This window comes from Mytilus galloprovincialis, chromosome 4, assembly GCF_965363235.1.
Source record: "Mytilus galloprovincialis chromosome 4, xbMytGall1.hap1.1, whole genome shotgun sequence".
Taxonomy (NCBI): domain Eukaryota; kingdom Metazoa; phylum Mollusca; class Bivalvia; order Mytilida; family Mytilidae; genus Mytilus; species Mytilus galloprovincialis.
The window spans coordinates 3,141,455-3,167,105 of NC_134841.1; the positions used below are offsets into that span (position 1 = coordinate 3,141,455).

The 25,651-nt window shown below is 34.6% G+C and overlaps 3 protein-coding genes across 3 annotated transcripts in view; 1 reads left to right on the forward strand and 2 right to left on the reverse strand.

Moving 5' to 3' along the window:
- Window positions 1-25,651, reverse strand: part of LOC143071139 (uncharacterized) — a 90,977-nt gene that overhangs the window by 37,017 nt on the left and 28,309 nt on the right. The gene's annotated exons all lie outside the window — the stretch shown is intronic.
- Window positions 1,987-25,651, forward strand: part of LOC143071144 (phosphatidylinositol 3-kinase catalytic subunit type 3-like) — a 34,052-nt gene continuing 10,387 nt past the window's right edge. Inside the window, exons 1-3 of the mRNA XM_076245280.1 lie at window positions 1,987-2,119; window positions 18,649-18,718; window positions 20,435-20,587. Of these exons, the coding sequence (XP_076101395.1) occupies window positions 2,111-2,119; window positions 18,649-18,718; window positions 20,435-20,587 (232 nt within the window). The 5' untranslated portion in view covers window positions 1,987-2,110. The remainder of the gene's footprint in view (window positions 2,120-18,648; window positions 18,719-20,434; window positions 20,588-25,651) is intronic.
- Window positions 2,863-18,112, reverse strand: LOC143071142 (uncharacterized). Its single transcript, XM_076245276.1, has 5 exons — window positions 18,016-18,112; window positions 10,472-11,105; window positions 8,927-9,082; window positions 4,280-4,346; window positions 2,863-3,754 (listed from the first exon to the last, which is right to left on the reverse strand). Exons 2-5 carry the CDS (start codon window positions 11,099-11,101, stop codon window positions 2,979-2,981), a joined length of 1,629 nt encoding a protein of 542 aa, XP_076101391.1. The 5' UTR covers window positions 11,102-11,105; window positions 18,016-18,112; the 3' UTR covers window positions 2,863-2,978.

The following is a 25,651-nucleotide window of genomic DNA, read 5'->3' on the forward strand; positions in this document are numbered from 1 at the left end:
GTCCATACTTGCCCCAACCGTTCAGGGTTCAACCTCTGCGGTCGTATAAAGCTACGCCCTGCGGAGCATCTGGTTGGCCCCTAATTCCTAAAATGTTGGGACCAAAACTCCCAAAATCAATCCCAACCTTCCTTTTGTGGTCATAAACCTTGTGTTAAGATTTCATTGATTTCTATTCACTTTAACTAAAGTTAGAGTGCGAAAACTAAAAGTATTCGGACGACGACGACGACGACGCAGACGACGACGCCAACGTGATAGTAATATACGACCAAAAAATTAAAATTTTTGCGGTCGTATAAAAATCAGATGATAAAACCTTAACACATCAGATGGATACAAATAGAAATATATCTAACAAAAACACAGAGTGGATGTGGCCGGGTAATTGTTTATCCCGTCAAACTAAAAAAAGACACAAAGTACAGATATGAGAGTACTCATAGTTACTGACAGCTAGGAGTGCCATTTAATGAGAGCAAGACAACAAATATTTATAGAGAGATTGGTCAGCATGGTAAAGGCTGTGACGAGAGAAAGTGGAAATAGAAAAAAAGGTAATTGTTTTATCAGTGTAATATTTGATTTAAAAACATTGTCAGGGAAACCTTATAATATTTTTTACTTTGCTTTTATAGTGTTGCCCTGATGGAATGTTGGGGTTTCTAAACTATATAGCAAAGTATGGATTAACATGTTTGTAAATTATGAAATTGTGCTCTATGTTCACAGGTCTTCACAGATTGTTACTTTTTGTATGAATTTTCTGTCAAAGAACTATAGGACACAACTATGATATACCACCTTAAAATTAAGCTTTTAATATTATAACAGATATATATGGCTTTCTTGATAAAAAACCAACAAGTTTTAATGAACAGTGATGCTTGTTATTTTTATATAACATATATACTTGTAATGCAATTATTATATAGTTTAAACATATATACATGTAGTAACATTTTAGATAGAAAGACTTTGAGCCTTACTGCAAGATCCTGAGGTAATCAAAATAAACTTTGCCAGTTTTGATCATTTGCCTCTTCTACCCTTAGATCCTAATGTTAAAGTAAAAGGTAAAATTATTATCATTTATGGTGAGAAATTATTATAATACCTGAGCTTTTCTGTAGAAAAGGAACCTTTAAAATTGAGAACGGAAACCAGGAATGTGTAGAAGAGAAACAACCTGACCAAAGAGCAGAACAGATCCGAAGGCAACCAATGGGGCTTCAATTCAGTAAGGAAAATCCTGCAACCAGAGGCGTGCTACAACTGGCCCCAAAACAAAAATGTGTACTTATGTATGTGCCTGTCCCAAGTCAGAAGTCTGTAATTCAGTGGTCGTCTTTGGTTTAAGTGTTACATATTTGATGGTTTTTTTCACATAAATAAGGCCGTTAGTTTTCTCGTTTGAATTGTTTTACATTGTCATTTCGGGGCCTTTTATAGCTGACTATGCGGTATGGGGTTTGCTCATTGTTGAAGGCCGTACGGTGACCTATAGTTGTTAATTTCTGTGTCATTTTGGTCTCTTGTGGACAGTTGACTCATTGGCAATCATACCACATCTTCTTTTTTTATAGTTCAGTGATAATTGACTTCATACTAAACTCCGAAACATAAATATATAAATCTAAATGTGTAGAACATTGTTGGATAGGTATACTTGGTCCTCAATGGTCTTCAACTTTATACTGACCTTTTTAACATTTTTGATGTGAGTGTCACTGAAAATAGTCTTTTCATTAACATTTGATATATCATTTACTGAGGACAAAATGTAAGCACTGGTCCATTTTCAAAGTCAACATATGGTGACATCTAAACCTCTATTTTTTTGTCTCTTTATTTTGTTTAGTTGCTGTCTCATTTACTTAAGCTACATATTTTTAAATGAATAAGTAAAAAATTAAAGAGGTTTTAGAGCGATTGGGAGATATATACATATACACAGTAATTTCTTGTCTAACTATGAACGATATTTTACAGAGGGCTTTGATGCCATGTAGACTGACTTTTAAAACAAGTACAGGAAGTGAATACGTGACAATGTTTACATGGTGATGATTTATGTCAGGATCAACTTATACTACAGATTATAACTCTGATGGATAAGGTCAGTGATACCTAGATAGTTGAACTTTTGTAGGGATTTAAAAATAGTACCTTACTGATTTTATGTTGTTATGTGCCAGATGAACCTTGTAACAATGACTTATGTTTAAGCTTAATATTGGCTACAAGTATCTATGACTTTAGTTAATATCACAAGTATATATATATATATATATATATATATATATATATATATATCTTAGAATTAAAAGACGGCCATATTATACAATTTTGGAAGATATTCTACAGACAAAATGACAGAAGATGCATCAAACTGTAAATCAGAAAAAAACTTTTTTTATTTTGTTAAACAAAAGCTTCATACATAAGGATAAAAATCCAGCAGACTTGAAAACATCATGAATGTAAAAGTACATTTTGGGCAATTTTATCAAAATCATGAATCTTATAGCCTATGCTCAACAAACGACTATAAGCTATTGAACTTACATAAAGTGCCTTTTATTAATGTATCAGATATACTTTCTTTGCTCTTGTTCTACTACCCCTGTTCAAACAGTGTTACGTCCTTTATTACAATTTACTATGATATTTAAGTGACTCAATGTTATTTAACAGTAAAATGTATAGTGATTTAGAAAGGGCTCATACAGGTAACTGTAATGAGGAAACTAAAAAAAAGAAAAAAAGGTACATGTTTTTTCAATAGCTTTGTCATTATTATTTTAACTTTCTTACTGGTATTTTAACTAAGATACCAGTGAAGATAAAATATAAATAGTGTATAGTTTATATTTATTCTCTCACAAGATCTTTCACATTGACTATAATACCTTGCAGTAAATAGTTCATTGGGATGAAACTAATGAAAAATTGTTATTTAATTTTTAATCCTAGCATCAGCATTCATTAAACACTGTCATTGAGTCATAATCAGTAACGACCAGTTTCTTTTGTACAGGATTATAACTTATTCCCCGAAAACCTCCGAACGATGTCAGTCCCTTTGTAGTAACCTGTTTATACTTCTTTCCATCAGATGACACATGTTGTACTGATCTACCATAACATTTCACATACATACTGCCATCTTGTAGTTTAGTCATATCACTGACATTTGATGGTGCCGCTACTGTGGTAATCTTGTTATTAGAGTGACTGTAATGGTACAGGTAATGACTATCATTTGTGTAAAATATACTATCACCAGAACCACACAATCTGACAGGATTACAATTAACAGTATCAATGGTCTTCTCCACCTTCTCTGTCTGAGGATCTATAATCAACAATCTTCTCTTACAGCCTACTACTAACTTGTTGTTTATAGTTGTGATGCCCCAGCACTGTGAAGATAATTGTATTGATTTTACTATCTGTTTGTTGTTTATGTTCCATATGTCTATTCTGTGACAGTAAGGCAGTGTAACAGCTACTGTAAAGTTGTTGACTAAAGTTATATCCCATGGAATACTCTGTATTTGTATTGTATGAACATGTGAACCATCTGTATTATAAATATCAATTGAATGTTTCCTCTTTATATAGACCACATGTCCATCATTTGTTATCACAGCTTTGTTATATGGTGAGAATGTACTGCAAGATACTGTAGTAAATTGATGAATCTGATAGAAGATATCTTGTCCTAGTTTGTACGATTTCCTTTGCTGTCCTATAGATAGAAAATAAATGAAAATTTAAAAAACAATTTAGGCAGAGAAGTTCATAAATTAGTAAGGATATACATATGGTATTTCACAATATTTGTAATTTTAAAACAAATTTAAATAAAATGAATTGATCAAACTTTGACCATTATAATTCACACTTGGAGATCAATTAAATAATTTATTGTACACCAACATACATGTAATTTGTATGATTGAATTCCATATTAAGTATAAACCAAATTTGTACTATAAAATTTGTATGGTTCTAGTAATATATTGTAGATGTACTTCTTATTTTGAATTAAACATGGTTTCTATACATTATTGACATTTGTAATTAAACATTAAATTACTTAATATTGATATATTAATTACTGATTTATAAATCATGCTAGTTACTTTATAAACACTGAGCTCTTAAAAAATGGTAGACATTTTACATTTTGGGATTTCTTTTTATTAAAAATACATTGGTATTTGTTAACTATTATATAAACATCTAGAATAATATGTGTGACACCACTTACTTTGGATATCAGGATTTCCCCTTTGACATGTACAAGTTACACCTTTTTCAGCATAGTAGAGTAATTTCTGAAAATAAAACATATTTATAAGTCTAAAAGTTGCATTGAAATTAGAGGCAATTAAACTATTTATTTCTTATACATGTGATTTTATACTGATATTATCAAGTAATATTAAATGCATGTTTGTCACACACTTAAACTTGGAATATTGTTGATGTAATTAAGTTCTACCATCACCCGCTTTCTATAGTTTTCATTTTGGCTGTCTGTCTGTCCATTAACAATGACTTCCTGTGAATGGGTAGGAGGCCAATGACATTTTGTAATGTATAATATGTAGACCTGCAAATCATTCATTTTCTTTTAGTCTGAGACTTTTGCAGCTCTACATAAGGATAGTGATTCTACAGCAGCAGCAGTGGCGTTAGCTAACTTCTTAAAAGCTTTATATTTTAGAAGGCGGAAGACTTGAATGCATCATAATTTGTATACAGATGATTCATGTTACGAAATTTCTGTCAGTCACATGTCCAATGTCCTTGACCTCATTTTCATGGTTCTGTGACTACTTGAAAAAAAAGTTCAGATTTTTTGTAATGTTAAATTCTCTCTTATTATAGGTAATAGGATAACTATATTTGGTATTAACTTAGCCATTGTTAGCTGTATTTGGTATAACTTTAAGGAATTTTTGGTCCTCAATGCTCTTCAACTTAGTACTTTATTTGGCCTTTTAAACATTTTTTTATTCGAGCATCACTGATGAGTCTTATGTAGATGAAACGTGCGTCTGGCAAAATATAAAATTTTAATCCTGGTATCTTTGATGAGATTATTTTCATGGTTTAGTGGTTATAGTAAATATTTTGTGTTTTGGTCTGTTTCTCATATATACTGTATGCAATCTGTCTACTATATTTGGTGTATGTAATGATTGTAAGGTGTACATGTCTAACTTGTAGGTGTCATCTGATTATTGACCTCTTTTCATGGTTCAAGGGTCAAAGTTCAGTTTTTGAGTTTTGGTCTTTTTTCCTGATACTATATGCAATAGGTCAACTACACTTGGTGTATGGAAATATTTTATGATCTATACGTCAGTCGCACAGGTTTTATTTGACCATGACCTCATTTTCATGGTCCATTGCTCAGTGTTAAGTTTTTGAGTTTCGGTCTGTTTTTCTTAAACTATAAGCAATAGGTCAACTATATTTGTTGTATGGAAAAATTGTTAGCTGTACATGTCTGTCTGGCATGTTTCATCTGACCTTGACCTCATTTTCATGGTTCTTTGGTGAATGTTAAGTTTTCATGGTTAATGTTAAGTTTATGTGACAGTTGTAATAAGGCTTTATATTTAGAACTATCAACATGCCATATAGGGGGTTATTTTCGCGGGTGTCAAATTTCGCGATTTACCTTGAATAAGGTATACGAAATATTTTGGCGGTTATTATTTTGGCCGATTCAAAACTTTCATCAATACCTTTGCATGTACACTTTTAAAATGGCGGAATTTATTTTGAGATTTTGTTCTATCTACGAAAATAAGCGAAAATTTACACCCCACGAAAATAACCTGCTATACAGTAATACCTTTATGTTTAGATAAAATTCAGCTCATACATTTGGGGAGAAAAACTATTGTTTTTTACAAAAAGATCACAAATTTTGAAAAATGTCTTCTTATAATAATAGGATTTTCACAAAAACTGATATATAAGTGTTTTTAAAAACTTACTCTTTGTTAAGATAAAAAAAAATTGAAAAGCATCTACTTGTAGAAGGATGTCTTCAAAAACAATTTGAAATGTGAGTTTTTTCTTATAAAAATGATAAATTAAGAGACTCACATTTCTAGTTCTACCATTACTATTTTTGTTTAGATTTATTTTTATTTACTGAAAACTTTATATTTTTCTGAAATTGCTGTATCAAATTCATACACACTTAACACTTGTTATACCAATGCAATTTATTGCGTATGGGATAATGTTTTTGACTCGTCCTTCTGTCTGTCAGTCCATCAGTCCTGTTCTTGTCATAGCATCTCCTCTGAATTCACACAACAAAATTTCATGAAACTTTGTAGACATACTGTGTAGATGTGCATATCAAAAGGAATATATGATTCAATTTTTTCTCAGAGTTATGCGCCTTTAAACTTATTGGCCTTAATATATATACTACAGTCCATCAGTCCTGTTCTTGTCATCAAAACTCCTCTGAAACCATACAACAAAATTTCATAAAAATTGTGTAGATATGTAGATAATAAGGACATACAATCAAGACAATGGGGATCTGCAATTTCAATAGGAAATTATGATTCAATTTATTTTGTAGGAGTTATGAGTGGGGGTCGTAGGGGTCTTGATCTCGAAATCCGGAGGCCCTGATTTTAAAAAAAATTAAATTCGGACATCCCGAAATATGAAAAAAGAAATCCCTGATCCCGAAAGGGTCAATTCCGAAATCCTGAACTGAAAAACACCCAATCCAGATGTCCCGAAAAAAGGTCCTGCCCTCCCTCAGTTATGCCCCTTTGAACATAGAATTTTGGCATAAATATACTACTGCAAAAGTCTGTAATCACAACTCTGAAACTACACAGGAGAATTTTGTAGATAATGAGCATGATGAGTATAAGAATAAGCTTATCTTATTGGATAAAAAGGGGCCACATGACATTATATATTCTTCAATTGGGTTTGGTAAATATTGATAAATGGACTCTTTTGATTTTTAAATTTTCTGGTTTGTCTTTAAGACTTATGGGACTTTTAACAGTCGTAATTAACACCATACTTATGTACCTAAAGGTATCTTCATGCAGATTTTCTATGGAGCCATTTTATTTGCTTCTGATTAAATGCCTTCTACATTATTCCTCTTAGTGCAACTTTTTTTTTCTTATGTGTGTTTTCATTTCAAAACATGCCTTGTATCTTTGGGGAGTTTCTTTGTCAATGAATATGTAAATAGCCTATATAGCTAGGCATCAAATAAATTTGTAAGCAGAAATATCAAGCACAAACAAGAACCTTGTAAACATTTTTGTCGAGCCTGCAACTTTTGTTGCAGAAAGCTCGACATAGGGATAGTGATCCGGCGGCGGTGGCTACGGCGGCTACGTCTGCGGCGTTAGCTAACTTAAAAGCTTTATATTTTAGAGGGTGGAAGACCTGGATGCTTCATACTTTGTATATAGATGCCTCATGTTATGAAGTTTCCGTCAGTCACATGTCAAATGTCCTTGACCTCATTTTCATGGTTCAGTGACCACTTGAAAAAAAAGTTCAGATTTTTTGTAATGTTGAATTCTCTCTTATCATAAGTAATAGGATAATTATATTTGGTATATGCGTACCTTGCAAGGTCCTCATGCCCGTCAGACAGTTTTCATTTGACCTCGACCTCTCTTCATGGATCAGTGAACAAGGTTAAGTTTTGGTGGTCAAGTCCATATCTCAGATACTATAAGCAATAGGTCTAGTATATTCAGTGTATGGAAGGACTGTAAGGTGTACATGTCCAACTGGCAGGTGTCATCTGACCTTGACCTCATTTTCATGGTTCAGTTGTTATAGTTAAGTTTTTGTGTTTTGGTCTGTTTTTCTCATACTTTATGCAATAGATCTACTATATTTGTTGTATGGAATAATTGTAAGATGTACATGTCTAGCGGGCAGATGTCATCTGACCTTGAGCTCATTTTCATGGTTGAGTGGTCAAAGTTAAGTTTTTGAGTTTTGGTCTTTTTATTTAATACTATATGCCATAGGTCAACTATATTTGGTGTATGGAAATATTTTATGATCTATATGTCAGTCCCGCAGGTTTTATTTGACCTCGACCTCATTTTCACGGTTCATTGCTCAGTGTTAAGTTTTTGTGTTTTGGTCTATTTTTCTTTAACTATAAGTAATAGGTCAACTATATTTGTTGTATGGAAGCATTGTTAGCTGTACATGTCTGCCTGGCATGGTTCATCTGACCTTGACCTCATTTTCATGGTTCATTGGTCTTTGTTTAGTTATCTTGGTTAATGCTTAGTTTATGTGACAGTTTTTAATAAAGTTTTATACTTAGGACTATCAACATAATATCAATAATTAGTAAAGAAGGCGAGACATTTCAGCGTGTGCACTCTTGTTTTAAAAAGGTGTTGTTTATGTTGATAAACTAACATTTATTGAACTTGATATGGGCATGTTGTCTCTATAATTGTTGCTTCAAATCACTCGAAAATCATATAAAGTGTAGATTTAAAAAATGAAAATGTTATATAAACTTCATGAGTCAGAAGCCTTTTCTCTTGATTTATCATTTGACAAATGATTGAGATATACTATTTACTTTCGTAAGAAGAAAAATAACACGAATATAAATCCTTGTGTAAATTTAAAACTTAGATCTTGCCATGTCTAATTGTATCAAGAACATTAGAAAATCTTGAAATTAAATCATGGCAACTTGTACTCGAAGGGGCTAAAGGTGAAATAAAAGTACCTGGGTTTATACTTGGTTTACATTGTTTCTTTGAAATTAAAAAAAAAATTAATACAAATTTGTTATAGAACTATATCAGTTGTTAGTTGATTTTAGCTGATAGTAAAGCCATCTTGTAACATAAAAACTTACATCCATTGTTGTCTGTATTCCTTGTAAAGTTGTGTTTACTCCCTGGAATGATCCATGTATATTCCATCCTATTCCTTGTAATGACGTATTAAGTCCATGGACTGTTGTGCTTAATGTTTGAAATGTAGAATTCAGCTCTTGAACTGTTATTGCAATCTAATAAAACATATTTTTATAAGACATTTTATTATGAAAAAGAAGTAAGTAATGACTCAGTATTACATTTATGGTTACCCAACTGTTAACCAATTAAAGATTGTGTAGCTGTTCAGCTGTTTTATCAACATATTTTATATCTCTTTTTGAAGTCCATATCCATTGTTACAAGTCTTATTTTCTTATTTATTAACCTTGATGTTTTGAACTCACTTATGTTAAAATCTGAGAAAATAAAGGATTTTCTATACAAACTTTTGAATTGTTCAAATGCATAACTTCTATTTAAAAAAGTCATGATTGATTAGAATTTTGATTATCAATTATATATACCATATGCATTTTTTGAAGTTGCTGTATAAATAAAAATAAAACATTGAAAAAGTATAACATAAAATAGAAGGCAAATTAAAGGAGGTCCATTAAAACTGATAGGCTCAAATGTTAGACAACCAACAGAACAAAAGTAATGTTAAACAAATGTCATATTTTGACTTGCTATAGAAAATAGTTGGTCAAATTTGGTTTCATGTCCAGTTTTATTAACTGCCCCTCAATGTTCTTCAAACCTCAAATTGATTTCAATTCCAACTTTTCAATTCAACAGCCAACCATGATATAGACAAAACATCCAGCATCATAGATTATAAACTTCATATTTTTATGCCACACCTATGATAGTAGTGGGGCATTATGTTTTCTGGTCTGTGCATCCGTCCGTCTGTTTGTTCGTCTGTCTGTTCGTCCGTCCCGCTTCAGGTTAAAGTTTTTGGTCATGGTAGTTTTTGATGAAGCTGAAGTTCAATAAACTTGAAACTTAGTACACATGTTCCTTATGATATAATCCTTTTAATTTAAGAGCCATATTAGACTTTTGACCACAATTTCACGGTCCACTGAACATAGAAAATGATAGTGCAAGTTTCAGGTTAAAGTTTTTGGTCAATGTAGTTTTTAATGAAGCTTAAGTCCAATCACCTTGAAACTTGGTACACATGTTCCTTATGATATGATCTTTCTAATTTTTAAGCCAAATTAGACTTTTGACCCTAATTACACGGTCCACTGAACAAAGAAAATGAATGCGAGTTTCAGGTTAAAGTTTTTGGTCAAGGTAGTTTTTGATGAAGCTGAAGTCAAATCTACTTCAAACTTAGTACATATACTCTCCATTTGATATGATCTTTCTAATTTTACAGCCAAATAAGATTTTTTATCCAATTTCACGGTCCATTGACCATGGAAAATGATTATGCGAATGGGGCATCCGTGTACTTTGGACACATTCTTGTTTTTAGAACTTTTTATTACCACAATATGACTTAAAATATAAGTGATATAACAAGTCCTTTTTATATTATCCTTTATTTCTTAAAATCATTGTATTACCTGATCCAGCTGCTTGTGAACATCCAAAAGGTCAATGAAGTATTTGGTGCAAAGTGATTCATCCATTGGCCTGTTCTTTATTCTGACAATATCATCTTGTCTGCTCGGATCAAGTTGTAAGACAAGGTTTGTAAGATGTGGCCACAATGCATCATACTCAGGTTTTGTTATGCCACATTTTGTGTTGTGGCTTAAGTAGTCATTCTTGAACTGCCTGAGCATTTTGATTGCTTGTTGTTCGGCTGGACCTAGGGTGCAGCAGTTAAGAAGAATAAGGCCTGCCAGGGTGATGTCGAGATCTTCCAGTTGGACTGATTTAGCTGTGTATATACAGTGACAGTAATGTTGACCTGGTCCTGGGTTTTCTGTATACAAGACATCCCATTGGCAGTAGTTGATTGGAAGGGTTGGATTACTTCTACAGTTACCATTGTCTTTACAGCACGTCATGTATCTGTGTCTTAAATGGAATAGGGTATGGACCACTGGCTGACTGTTAAGATAATCTTGAAAGCATGCTACTCCATGTTTAGTGTAATTGTTCTCCAGCTTATTTCTAAACACTGGAGTAACAACTTCTAGTATAGCAGACCCAATAACAAAGAAACGTCGTCGGTCTTCTCTGTCCATAGTTCTAAAAAACATATCATTTTAATACAATAATCCTGAAAACACAAATCTACAAAAACATATTTAATATAGCATGAATGATTTTGCTCAAGTCTACTGTAATAGTCCTGTTCCAAACAACACAAATATGACAGGACTAAGCTATATCCTAGTTTTGTCAGTTGATGAATTATGTATAGGGACAAAGGACCAGTTTAGAATTACCTTGACACCCACTATCATTTCAAAAAAAATAATTTCACTCTCGTTTCTGATATCAATATCTGAATTTATTGAAAGTCTTAAATGATGATTTTCCATTTAATTCACTGTTTGACATTACATCAATTTTTAGGCAGTTAAGCTGCCTTATGCGAGCACCCTGGATTTGGGTTCCCCCCCAGGAAATTTTTGAAAAAGTGCCATTGCTCTGATCTGGCGGGTCTGGTAGATTCTTTATAACTAATTAGACATTTTTTTCACACTTTTTGTTATAAAAAACAATAAATATAAGAAAGATTACCTTAAATGATCGTCGATTTTCCCAAAACAATTGATGTTCCCCATTTGAAAAAGTGCTAATTAAAAAGTTAAGCATAGCTTTTTATCGTCTGTGCTTTTGATGAAGATGTAAGTGAACTATTGTAAGAATAATTTCATCGCCGAAAATGTTTGTAATGAAGGCATTAAAATTTGCCAAATGACATGAATGGCGCATGAATATTATTTTGCGGCTATTACGCCGTTGAATTTGGTGGATTCCATCCTACTAAAGGTAAATATTTAAAAGCATCGTCTTACTTCCTCTCTGTATAAGTCTTGAATTTGTAAGAATATTTGATTATTTTATTTCTACATTGTATGAAGATATGTATTTTATTTAATTATTTAATGCAAGCTGATGTTATTATTTGTCATCGTGTCTCTCCGTACTTGCTATGTATCGTGTAAACCCCCACACATTATACTCGATCAGGGCCATTGCAATGTCAATCGGGACCTCATTTGAATACGTATTTATAGATTTTGTCGATGTCAATTAAGGTCATTTCAAGATGGTTTCCTTTATCGTGTTTTAGTTAAAAGTAAAATCACAAAAATACTGAACTTAGACGAAAATCTAAAGTTGACATGGTTAATTAATTGCTTTACACACAAACCTGTAAACTCATTCATGTAAGGCTATACACCTGTACAATGTGACCTTTCACCTGGAAATATATAGTTTCGTATACAAAATTCCACTTCTTCCAGGTTTACACTTTCAGTATTAATGGTTACAATTTACAATTAAAAAATGTTAGGTCTTGATTTATTTAAGTCGATAAGTTAAGAGTTACACACAAAAAGTCGGAATACGAAAATTTTGATACTTTAATCACACATATTTTAATCACACATATTCGTGATAGATCATTTTTTTCTATCAATTTTAACTTTCTTGTCGCTAAAATTATTTTCTTTTGCATATTCTTTTAATATTTATTGCAATAATTTATTTTAATTAAAAAAAAATGTTTTCTTGTCGCTAAATAGTTTCTTATCGCTTGTTGTCGCTAAAATAATTCTTGTTGTCGCTTCTTGTCGCTTGTTGACGCTTGTTGTCGCTAAAATTGTTGTTGTCGCTAATTAGTGAGACCGAAAATGGCGCATCGTTGTTTACTTTGTACACACGTGAATAACATTAAACGAAATCGATCTTGGGAAGATTTCACTAGGTTTTATCTTGACTATAATGGTTTTACCATTGAAGGGTTCATCTTTTATTGATATTCAGGATTCATGTACACTGTTAAGATGCAATGACACAAATTTTACAGAATCCGAAACAAAGCGGACATTCGATCAACGACAAAGGCTGATTTTTATGCAAATTACTAAGTCAACACTGTTAGATTGTTTATTTTATCTAAAAATAATAACAAAGAGTAGTCAAGAATATTTTTATTTCTAAATAATACAAAGAGTTGTCAAGAATACATTATAACATTGACAACACATGATGTTTCTGTTTACTTGGCCAAACCTCGTTCAACATCGTATCCCAACTCTGGAAAAAAAATGTCATGAAATCCTATAGTACTGCATAGTCCGCACCCCTTCCATCAATTTCATTCCCAGGGCAAAAAACCGCGGACTATACACCCCTTTCAACTGTATGTAACACATAAACAAACGACAGCTACTGAATTACAGGCTCCTGACTTGGGACAGGAACATGCATAAATAATGTAGTATATATCTCATTACCAGAATATTTAGCCCACCCCCTTTGTCATGGTCTATTGACTAATATGCACAGGCACTTGTCTCAAAATTTTTTTTTCCTATATAAATAAATATACCTTAATATAACGTTATATTAAGGTATATAGGGGAAACACATTTTGAGACAAGTGCCTGTGCTAATATGTATTAGTTTTTGATTAGGTCAGTTATTGAGGAACCACTAGTGAATGGTCAATGATATTTGGTGTGCAGTTGGATAAACTTTGTCACTTTTAATTTCTTGGCTCACACCGAACAACAAGCTATAAAGGGCCAAGAAATTACTAGTCATTCAAACTAGAAAACCAAAGGTTTGTTCAAAAAAGACAACTTATGAAAAGTCAATGGTATTTGGTAAGCAGTTGTATATTCCTCCATGCAGCTTGTAACTATTAGCAAAACCTACATGTATACTGCATAGTAAGCTTTTAAAGACCAGGAATTACAAATGTAAAACAATAAACTAATAAAAATGTTAAAATAAATAATTGGACATAACTTTTGAAGGTGGCGGGATTGGATAGTGAAAATTTTAGGGTACAAACATTATTCAATACTTGAGAAATAGCCGAGATAATATTTTCACCAATTTTTCAACAATATTCGTCTTAACTTCTGCCAAGTTTGCCTCTGCTTAACTGCCTACAGCGCCTTTGGTGCTTTGATTTTTAACTTTTTTCCCCATATATTCATGTTTAAACTTTATGTACGAATAATATTATATAGATGTTTCTAGATGTCTTAATGATGAAGTAAAAAACATTTCAATTTTAATAGTATTATTATATATATATGACCATCATATGTTGATTCACCAAACAATTTAAATGATAGAGCAGCAATATGCAAAATACGCATAAGTGCAAATTCTTTAATGATTGAAAGGGGAAGACATCTTAATATTCCTAGAGAGGAAAGATACTGTCCTGTCTGTGAAAATGGGGAAATTGAGTATGAGCAACATTTCTTGTTAAAATGTAATAGATTTACCTCACAGCGAGAAATATTAGAAAAAAATAAAAATGTTATATTTCAAATACACCGTGGCATTACCACTGATGAAAAAATATCTCTATTGGTTAATAATAGCTCAGCATTATTACTTAGACTATCTTCCTCTTTCATATCAGAGTGTCTAAATATAAGAAATAGTGAACTTATATGATTGGATTCCGGCAGATTCGTCTTGACGAGGATAGTTCAAAACTATTAACTTTCAATACGCCATTTGGACGTTATCGATACCGTAGATTACCGTTTGGTATAAGTTCCGCACCGGAAGTCTTCTCGAAAGCTGTCCGAGAAATGTTTGTAGACCTTCCGGGGGTCGAATGTATCGTTGATGATATTCTTGTTTGGGGAGAGAATGATGAACAACACGACGACCGCGTTCGTAAGATGCTCAACAGATGCCATCAAATGAACTTTAAGCTAAATAAAGCGAAACTTGAGTTGCGTGTACCGGAAGTTCATTACGTTGGACATGTTATAAGCAAAGACGGCTTAAAAGTTAATCCGGAAAAAGTGCGTGCCATACAAGAAATGCCAGCACCGACCGATGTGGCAGGAGTTAAAAGGTTCCTTGGTATAGTACAGTATTTGGCCAAGTTCATACCTAATCTATCAGATGTTTCCGATCCGCTCCGTAAATTGCTAAAAGGTGACATACAGTGGCATTGGGATCATGAGCAACACCAAAGTTTCGAAGAACTTAAGCAGTTAGTATCGTCAGCTCCCGTTTTACGATTCTATAATGTGAATGAACCTGTTACGATATCAGTGGATGCAAGCTCTAAAGGTCTTGGAGTTGTACTTCTACAAAATAAACAGCCCGTGCCATACGGATCCAGAGCTCTCACCGAGAGGCAAAGTAGATATGCGCAAATCGAGCGTGAAATGTTAGCAATCTTGTACGGTTGCGAAAAGTTTGATCATTATATTTACGGTCGCCGAGCCGTTATTGAAACCGACCATAAGCCGTTAGTTGCAATCTACGACAAACCGCTTTATCGAGCTACACCACGTTTACAACGCATGTTAATGAAACTACAGCGATATGATTTACGGATTGTGTACGTTCCTGGAAAACTTATGTTTATATCCGACGCACTTAGCAGAGCCTATCTACCAGATAGCAATGACAAACTTATTGATGATGAACTTGATATTAGTTACATGGAAAAACAACTACCTATTTCGTCTAGAAAGATAACGGAAATCAAAGACGCGACCGAAGCCGATGAAAATCTGAGAAAGTTAAGTTCCGTCGTTGTGTCAGGATGGCCAAACAGTAAGGAAATGTTACCAGATGACATTCAGTCTTATTGGAATTTCAGGGATGAAATAACTGTGATTGATGGACTACTTTACAAAAGCCAACATATTTTCATACCGAAATCACTTCAACGAGAGATGTTGGTGAAATTGCACGAAGCACATCTTGGCATTGTTAAGACAAAACAGGGTGCCCGTGAAATACTATTCTGGCGTAATATGAACAGTGATATAGAAAACTTCATTAAAAACTGTAGCATATGTAACAAGTTTAGAAAGGCAAACTGTAGAGAACCGCTCAAATCTCATGATATTCCGTCGCGTCCGTGGACAAAGTTAGGAGCAGATTTACTGGAGTTCAAAGGAAAGCATTATTTACTTTGTGTAAACTATTACTCTAAATATCCAGAAATTGCATTGCTTCCGACATTGTCTAGTGTATCGACAATTTCAGCATCTAAGTCCATGTTTGCCAGGCATGGTGTTCCGTCAGAAGTTATAAGTGACAACGGACCGCAATTTGCGTGTGCTAATTTCAAGGACTTTTCACATGAATGGGACTTTATCCACACAACTTCTAGTCCGCGTTATGCTCAATCCAACGGAGAAGCTGAAAGTTATGTACAAACAATTAAGGATATGTTCAAGAAAGCCGAAGAAGGACAAAGTGACATTTACATTTCCTTAATGGAGTATCGTGCATCTCCTATCGAAGGAGTTGGACTTTCACCCGCACAGTTGTTGTTTAACCGACAGTTGAAGACAAAACTTCCCATGTCAAGGGAACTTCTCGAGCTGAAAGCTTTTGGATCAAAACAAAAAGAACTAATGGAACGTCAAAAACGTCAAAAACACTATTACGACAAAACTTCGAAACCGTTACGAGTATTGCGCCAGGAGAAATTGTCCGCTTTAAGAAAGAAGATAAAAGTACTTGGGAACCAGCAATAGTTGACACAGAACATAGTGAACGTTCCTATGTGTTACGCGCCGAAAATGATAAACTTTATCGACGAAACCGAAAACACATCTTAAAAACCAGCGAAAAAGTGTTTAACAAGGACAATTCACAGAATGACCTTGAGTTTCCAATGGTAGACAATTCAATCGATCGCGAACAGCCAACAGTTATAAATCACGATCATAAAGAAACACTAAACCAAGCTTCCGCTCCGACCGATCCGACAACTGTAACCAGATTTGGACGCATCTCAAGGAAACCTGCGTACCTCACAGAACACTTTGTGTGAAATACAAAAACTGTAAATTTGTTTCAATTTAGTAGTTGATAGTAGTTAGTTACATTTTACTTAATTTTTCTAGTCAAAGAAAGACATTAATTTTACTGATTATTGATATTCAAATTGTTTAATTTAGTAAATAAGAAATAGACATTTTTGAGAACGGAACTTTAAAAACTTTAAAAAGGGAGATGTCATGTATTGTGTTCCATAGTTATGTACTAAACATTATGTATCAGAGTTACTCCCCTTTAGTTATTAAAGCATTGTTAGTCAGCCATTGTTGTATTCTTGACGTACACCACAACATCAATATGTAACTTTTCATTATAGCATGATAATGTTATCATGGAACCTTTCATTCGACCATGTCAAAATCTTAAGGAAGCTGGCTTGTCATGTTTTAGATTTTTTGTTAAATTTTCGGAATCCTTTGGTTTTATCCATTTGAATGCCTTGAAAAAATTTGCCCGCTGACCCCCATTTTTCTTTTTGTAAATCTTTAACATGTATAATGATAAGCCATCTGTAAAAGTCTTATAAAATTTTGATTACTTTTTAACAGTTTTTGAGAACTTCAACTTGTCAATGATAAAGATATGAAAAGTCAAGAGAGAATATTTTACCGCCAAAATATCAATGGCTAATATCTCGAAAACAAGCACGGTGACCTATATATTTTTTTGGCTCTTTGGATTCCTTTATTAATCCCCTATCTATATAAACTAGTGTTTTGAAAAGTTAATTACTTTGAAACTGAGAAGCGAACTCCCTTAACCATTTATTGTTTAATGAGTTTGTGTCAATAAAAGTATTTGTATTTTGTATTTTGTAAAAAAGAACTTTGAAGTATTATGGCGATTGGGAATTTCCTTTAAATCAATATATGCTACTGTTATTGAATGTCATATAACTGTTTATGTTAAATGTGAGATAAAGTTCAAATGAGCCTCTTGTTTTGGGGTTTCACTGGCAGATCAATAATAAAAGTTAAAATGATTATATTTCAGTGATAATGTTTGATGTATTCTTACTTTCACTTTTCATTTTATCATACTTGAATCATATTATACATTTAAATGAACAGTAGTATAAATTTATGTATAATAATTATATTGAAGTTTTGTTTTTGTTAAAAATTGTTTTATTTACCTTTTACATGAGTTTTAAATAATCTTTTCTTTCACTTTCCTGAATTTAGGAAAATGGCTGGCTATTATAATTGGAATTCCCCTTTGCTATTTTTAACATATCAGATGACAGCATTAAAAGGGAGTTAACTCAAAATATTTACCTAGCTACATATTAATTTGTTTTAAGATTGCACTTAAATTTCCTTTATTTTTTTTTTTTAAATCGATTAAAAAATATAATGGCTCTTTTAATATGAGTTATGGGAAATGCAATGATTGGATAATTTTATTTATTCATTCCAGACACTTTTAACATTTAACAAGGTTTTAAATAATTTATTTAAACTCTTTAAATAAAGTCATTACTTACTTAAGGTTAAAACAAACAAAAAGGCTTAGTATTTCTTTTGTCAGGTGTCTTTATCATAACATTTTTAGTAGCTAGGGTATGTTGCTGCTAGCTATGATCAGGGGGAATCTTTGCCAAACTTAGTGTATGATTTTAGATAAACCTAATTCATTTATATGTAAAATGTCTGAATTTTTTTGTTCTAAATGGTTCTGTTCATATTTTGTTTTAAGATTCCCTCGATTGCCAGTTGTAATTTTTTGTCTGACATTATAAATTATATTCTGACTTTTCTATTTTCAGTTACTTCAGACAGAAAATTTAGACCTTAAACTAACGCCATATAAAGTATTAGCAACAAGTAGTAAACATGGTAAGTCAATTATTTATTTATACTCCACTATTAAAGAGTTTACTATATTGATATAACCTTATACTTCCCCCTGACTTACCAGAGCAACTTTATATTAGGTTTGCAGCTTGACATTGATGAGCTGAAAACTTTACGGTCTTGTTGGTCTGTCAAACACCTGCATAGTGTTATCCTTTTTGAATTTGTTTATTGATTGATTGTCCTAAAAATTTCGACCCTTAGTTCCCCAGTTTCTCTGTACAGAACATAAAGACATTAAATATGGTTTTTGGAACTGTGGGACAACTCCCATGATTGCTTATATTTGAAATTAACAACATGTTTAATAAAAACAAAAATTTTCAATTTCTGATATATTGAATTACTAGTGGGGATATTCTTAGCATGACATTAGGTACACTCTTATACAAAACTGGCTTATAGAATGGTTATTTTGGGTGGATTAGTGTGCAGACAAACAGACTTGTGGGCAGAGAAAAATGCCACATTATTTGTATAAACAAATCCTACAGTTTTTTGAACCAGATATATATTAAACTTCACAGGAAGAATGCACATATATGTTAAAGTTTTGCACCTGCTATTAAAGAGTTGTTTTGGAGGATTTTTACATTCTTCTTCCCCTTTGAGTAACTGCAATTACCCTGTGAGTATTTCCTAGTTATAAGTAAAAAAAATATGCAATCAAGTTATTTGAGACTTTGATGACCTTTATTGGGTAATACACTTATTTGACCTTTTTAACTTTTTTGAATTCGAGCGTCACTGATAAGTCTTTTGTATACAAAATGCGAGTCTTGCGTAATACTAAATTTAATCCTGGTATCTACGAGAGTTTATTTACAATCACTGGGTTGATTCCACTGCTGGTGGAGTTCTAATTTCCCCTTGGTATCACCAGCCCAGTAGTGGGCACTTCTGTGCTGACATGAATCATCATTGATATGGTTATATTTATAAATTAAATGTTTACAAAACTTTTACATTTTTGAAATTCTTAGGCTTTTCTACCTCAGGAAAAGATGACCTTAGCTGTATTTGGCAAAACATTAAGGAATTTTGGTCCTCAATGCTCTTCAACTTCGAACTTCATTTGTCCTTTTTCTCTTTTTTGGATTCGAGTGTCACTGATTAGTCTTTTGTGGATGAAATGTGCATCTGGCGTAAATGCAAAATTTAATCCTGATATCTATGATGAGTTCATTGTTTAATCTTGTATCAATCAAATTTATTGAATAAGTTATTGAAAGCTGTAAAATAATGGCCAAGGAGCAACAAGTACTCTGGTGATCTTTCTTTCTTTTAACAAGAAAGATAACACATTGTTACGGTTAATACATCATTGGGTGAAACAGGTTAAACAATGTATTCCATTTGAAAAAAGAGTGAGGCATGCTATAATTACATTTTCATTAAGGAGTTATCAAATAGAGATTTTCTTCAATATTCAAAGAGGGAAGAAATGGAGGGGATTTGTGAGCTTCAGAAGGATTTGTTTGTAATAAGGGAAACATCAATTCATAAAATGATACCCCCCTGCGACAATAAGAAAATATCTGTGGTCATTTATTATAACTCAGATATATTAAAAAATGACCTGAAAAAAATTCAACTCAGCTATAATGTGTCTTAAGAATGAATATATTTTCAATTTGAATTATTTTAAAAATTTAAGAAATGGAAGACTATTTACATTTCTATACTTTTCTTAAACAGGTTTTGTTCAGATGATTGAAGAGTGCCTACCTTTAGCAGAACTATTAGCAACAGATGGAACTATACATAACTTTCTAAAGAAACATGCTCCAATGGAAGGAGCAGTCTATGGTATCTCACCAGAGGTCATTGACAACTATATCAAAAGTTGTGGTAGGGTTTAGTTATTGACTGTAGACACTCTTATTTGATTTTTTTTTTTTTTTTTTTTGGTGTTTTAACGCCACTTTTAAGTGCCACTTTTGGGCTATTTTGTGGTGGCTAGTTTTTATTGGTGAAGGAAGCCTAAGCGCCTGCAGAAAACCACAATCTTGGATAGGAAAACTGACAATCCTAGTCAATTTTAATATGGGAGTCGATGGAACCCGCAGGAGTTAAGTTTTATTTGATAACTTCAGTGTTTGTTAGTGATAACAGTAATAGAACTACTTAGACCACTTGGCCACCGAGGTCCCTCAATCTATAAGTTTGTCAGTAGTAGAACTACATAGACCACTTGGCCACCGAGGTCCGTCAATCTATAAGTTTGTCAGTAATAGAACTACTTAGACCACTTGGCTTCCGAGGTCTATCAATCTATAAGTTTGTCAGTAGTAGAACTACTTAGACCACTTGGCCACCGAGGTCCCACAATCTATAAGTTTGTCAGTAGTAGAACTACTTAGATCACTTGGCCACTGAGGTCCCTCAATCTATAAGTTTGTCAGTAGTAGAACTACTTAGACCACTTGGCCACCGAGGTCCCTCAATCTATAAGTTTGTCAGTAGTAGAACTACTTATACCACTTGGCCACCGAGGTCCCTCAATCTATAAGTTTGTCAGTAGTAGAACTACATAGACCACTTGGCCACCGAGGTCCCTCAATCTATAAGTTTGTCAGTAGTAGAACTACATAGACCACTTGGCCACCGAGGTCCCTCAATCTATAAGTTTGTCAGTAATAGAACTACTAAGATCACTTGGCCACCGAGGTCCCTCAATCTATAAGTTTGTCAGTAGTAGATCTACTTATACCACTTGGCTACCGAGGTCCCTCAATCTATAAGTTTGTCAGTAGTAGAACTACATAGACCACTTGGCCACCGAGGTCCCTCAATCTATAAGTTTGTCAGTAATAGAACTACTTATACCACTTGGCTACCGAGGTCCCTCAATCTATAAGTTTGTCAGTAGTAGAACTACTTAGACCACTTGGCCACCGAGGTCCCTCAATCTATAAGTTTGTCAGTAGTAGAACTACTTAGACCACTTGGCCACCGAGGTCCCTCAATCTATAAGTTTGTCAGTAGTAGAACTACATAGACCACTTGGCCACTGAGGTCCCTCAATCTATAAGTTTGTCAGTAGTAGAACTACATAGACCACTTGGCCACCGAGGTCCCTCAATCTATAAGTTTGTCAGTAACAGAACTAATTAGACCACTTGGTCACCGAGGTCCCTCAATCTATAAGTTTGTCAGTAGTAGAACTACTTAGACCACTTGGCCACTGAGGTCCCTCAATCTATAAGTTTGTCAGTAATAGAACTACTTAGACCACTTGGCCACCGAGGTCCCTCAATCTATAAGTTTGTCAGTAGTAGAACTACTTATACCACTTGGCTACCGAGGTCCCTCAATCTATAAGTTTGTCAACTACATAGACCACTTGGCCACCGAGGTCCCTCAATCTATAAGTTTGTCAGTAGTAGAACTACTTAGACCACTTGGCCACTGAGGTCCCTCAATCTATAAGTTTGTCAGTAGTAGAACTACATAGACCACTTGGCCACCGAGGTCCCTCAATCTATAAGTTTGTCAGTAGTAGAACTACTTAGATCACTTGGCCACCGAGGTCCCTCAATCTTTAAGTTTGTCAGTATTAGAACTACTTAGACCACTTTGCCACCGAGGTCCCACAATCTATAAGTTTGTCAGTAGTAGAACTACTTAGACCACTTGGCCACCGAGGTCCCACAATCTATAAGTTTGTCAGTAGTAGAACTACTTAGACCACACGGCCACCGAGGTCTCTCAATCTATAAGTTTGTCAGTAGTAGAACTACTTAGACCACTTGGCCACCGAGGTCCCTCAATCTATAAGTTTGTCAGTAGTAGAACTACTTAGACCACTTGGCCACCGAAGTCCCTCAATCTTTAAGTTTGTCAGTAGTAGAACTACTTAGACCACTTGGCCACCGAGGTCCCTCAATCTATAAGTTTGTCAGTAGTAGAACTACTAAGACCACTTGGCCACCGACGTCCCTCCATCTATAAGTTTGTCAGTAGTAGAACTACTTAGACCACTTGGCCACCGAGGTCCCTCGATCTATAAGTTTGTCAGTAGTAGAACTACTTAGACCACTTGGCCACCGAGGTTTAATCTATAAGTTTGTCAGTAGTAGAACTACTTAGACCACTTGGCTTCCGAGGTCCCTCAATCTATAAGTTTGTCAGTAGTAGAACTACTTAGACCACTTGGCCACCGAGGTCCGTCAATCTATAAGTTTGTCAGTAATAGAACTACTTAGATCACTTGGCTTCCGAGGTCCCTCAATCTATAAGTTTGTCAGTAGTAGAACTACTTAGACCACTTGGCCACCGAGGTCCCTCAATCTATAAGTTTGTCAGTAGTAGAACTACTTAGACCACTTGGCCACCGAGGTCCCTCAATTTATAAGTTTGTCAGTAGTAGAACTACTTAGACCACTTGGCCACCTAGGTCCCTCAATCTATAAGTTTGTCAGTAGTAGAACTACTAAGACCACTTGGCCACCGAGGTCCCTCAATCTATAAGTTTGTCAGTAGTAGAACTACTTAGACCACTTGGCCACAGAGGTCCCTCAATCTATAAGTTTGTCAGTAGTAGAACTACTTAGACCACTTGGCTACCGAGGTCCCTCAATCTATAAGTTTGTCAGTAATAGAACTACTTAGACCACTTGGCCACTGAGGTCCCTCAATCTATAAGTTTGTCAGAAGTAGAACTACTTAGACCACTTGGCCACCGAGGTCCCTCAATCTATAAGTTTGTCAGTAATAGAACTACTTAGACCACTTGGCTTCCAAGGTCCCTCAATCTATAAGTTTGTCAGTAGTAGAACTACTTAGACCACTTGGCCACCGAGGTCCCTCGATCTATAAGTTTGTCAGTAGTAGAACTACTTAGACCACTTGGCCACCGAGGTTTAATCTATAAGTTTGTCAGTAGTAGAACTACTTAGACCACTTGGCTTCCGAGGTCCCTCAATCTATAAGTTTGTCAGTAGTAGAACTACTTAGACCACTTGGCCACCGAGGTCCGTCAATCTATAAGTTTGTCAGTAATAGAACTACTTAGATCACTTGGCTTCCGAGGTCCCTCAATCTATAAGTTTGTCAGTAGTAGAACTACTTAGACCACTTGGCCACCGAGGTCCCTCAATCTATAAGTTTGTCAGTAGTAGAACTACTTAGACCACTTGGCCACCGAGGTCCCTCAATTTATAAGTTTGTCAGTAGTAGAACTACTTAGACCACTTGGCCACCTAGGTCCCTCAATCTATAAGTTTGTCAGTAGTAGAACTACTAAGACCACTTGGCCACCGAGGTCCCTCAATCTATAAGTTTGTCAGTAGTAGAACTACTTAGACCACTTGGCCACAGAGGTCCCTCAATCTATAAGTTTGTCAGTAGTAGAACTACTTAGACCACTTGGCTACCGAGGTCCCTCAATCTATAAGTTTGTCAGTAATAGAACTACTTAGACCACTTGGCCACTGAGGTCCCTCAATCTATAAGTTTGTCAGAAGTAGAACTACTTAGACCACTTGGCCACCGAGGTCCCTCAATCTATAAGTTTGTCAGTAATAGAACTACTTAGACCACTTGGCTTCCAAGGTCCCTCAATCTATAAGTTTGTCAGTAGTAGAACTACTTAGACCACTTGGCCACCATTGATAGGTCCCTCAATCTATAAGTTTGTCAGTAATAGAACTACTTAGACCACTTGGCCATCGAGGTCCCTCAATCTATAAGTTTGTCAGTAGTAGAACTACTTAGACCACTTGGCCACCGAGGTCCCTCAATCTTTAAGTTTATCAGTAGTAGAACTACTTAGACCACTTGGCCACCGAGGTCCCTCAATCTATAAGTTTGTCAGTAGTAGAACTACTTAGACCACTTGGCCACCGAGGTCCCTCAATCTTTAAGTTTGTCAGTAGTAGAACTACTTAGACCACATGGCCACCGAGGTCCCTCAATCTATAAGTTTGTCAGTAGTAGAACTACTTATACCACTTGGCTTCCGAGGTCTATCAATCTATAAGTTTGTCAGTAGTAGAACTACTTAGACCACTTGGCCACCGAGGTCCCTCAATCTATAAGTTTGTCAGTAGTAGAACTACTTAGACCACATGGCCACCGAAGTCCCTCAATCTATAAGTTTGTCAGTAGTAGAACTACTTAGACCACTTGGCCACCGAGGTCCCTCAATCTATAAGTTTGTCAGTAGTAGAACTACTTAGACCACTTGGCCACCGAGGTCCCTCAATCTATAAGTTTGTCAGTAGTAGAACTACTTAGACCACTTCGCCACCGAGGTCCCTCAATCTATAAGTTTGTCAGTAGTAGAACTACTTAGACCACTTGGCCACCGAGGTCCCTCAATCTTTAAGTTTGTCAGTAGTAGAACTACTTAGACCACATGGCAATCGAGGTCCCCCAATCTATAAGTTTGTCAGTAGTAGACCTACTTATACCACTTGGCTTCCGAGGTCTATCAATCTATAAGTTTGTCAGTAGTAGAACTACTTAGACCACTTGGCCACCGAGGTCCCTCAATCTATAAGTTTGTCAGTGGTAGAACTACATAGACCACATGGCCACCGAAGTCCCTCAATCTATAAGTTTGTCAGTAGTAGAACTACTTAGACCACTTGGCCACCGAGGTCTCTCAATCTATAAGTTTGTCAGTAGTAGAACTACTTAGACCACTTGGCCACCGAGGTCCCTCAATCTATAAGTTTGTCAGTAGTAGAACTACTTAGACCACTTGGCCACCGAGGTCCCTCAATCTATAAGTTTGTCAGTAGTAGAACTACTTAGACCACTTGGCTTCCGAGGTCCGTCAATCTATAAGTTTGTCAGTAGTAGAACTACTTAGACCACTTGGCCACCGAGGTCCCTCAATCTATAAGTTTGTCAGTAGTAGAACTACTTAGACCACTTGGTCACCGAGGTCCCTCAATCTATAAGTTT

What these genes read in the sequence shown, in the direction of transcription:
- LOC143071142 (XM_076245276.1), bottom strand. Translation starts at nt 11,101, where the DNA reads ATGGACAGAGAAGACCGACGACGTTTCTTTGTTATTGGGTCTGCTATA. An exon ending in TTCACAAGCAGCTGGATCAG is followed by an intron (nt 9,083 to 10,471) that starts GTAATACAATGA and finishes ATGTTTTATTAG; the next exon opens with ATTGCAATAACAGTTCAAGA. An exon ending in GGGAAATCCTGATATCCAAA is followed by an intron (nt 3,755 to 4,279) that starts GTAAGTGGTGTC and finishes TTCTATCTATAG; the next exon opens with GACAGCAAAGGAAATCGTAC.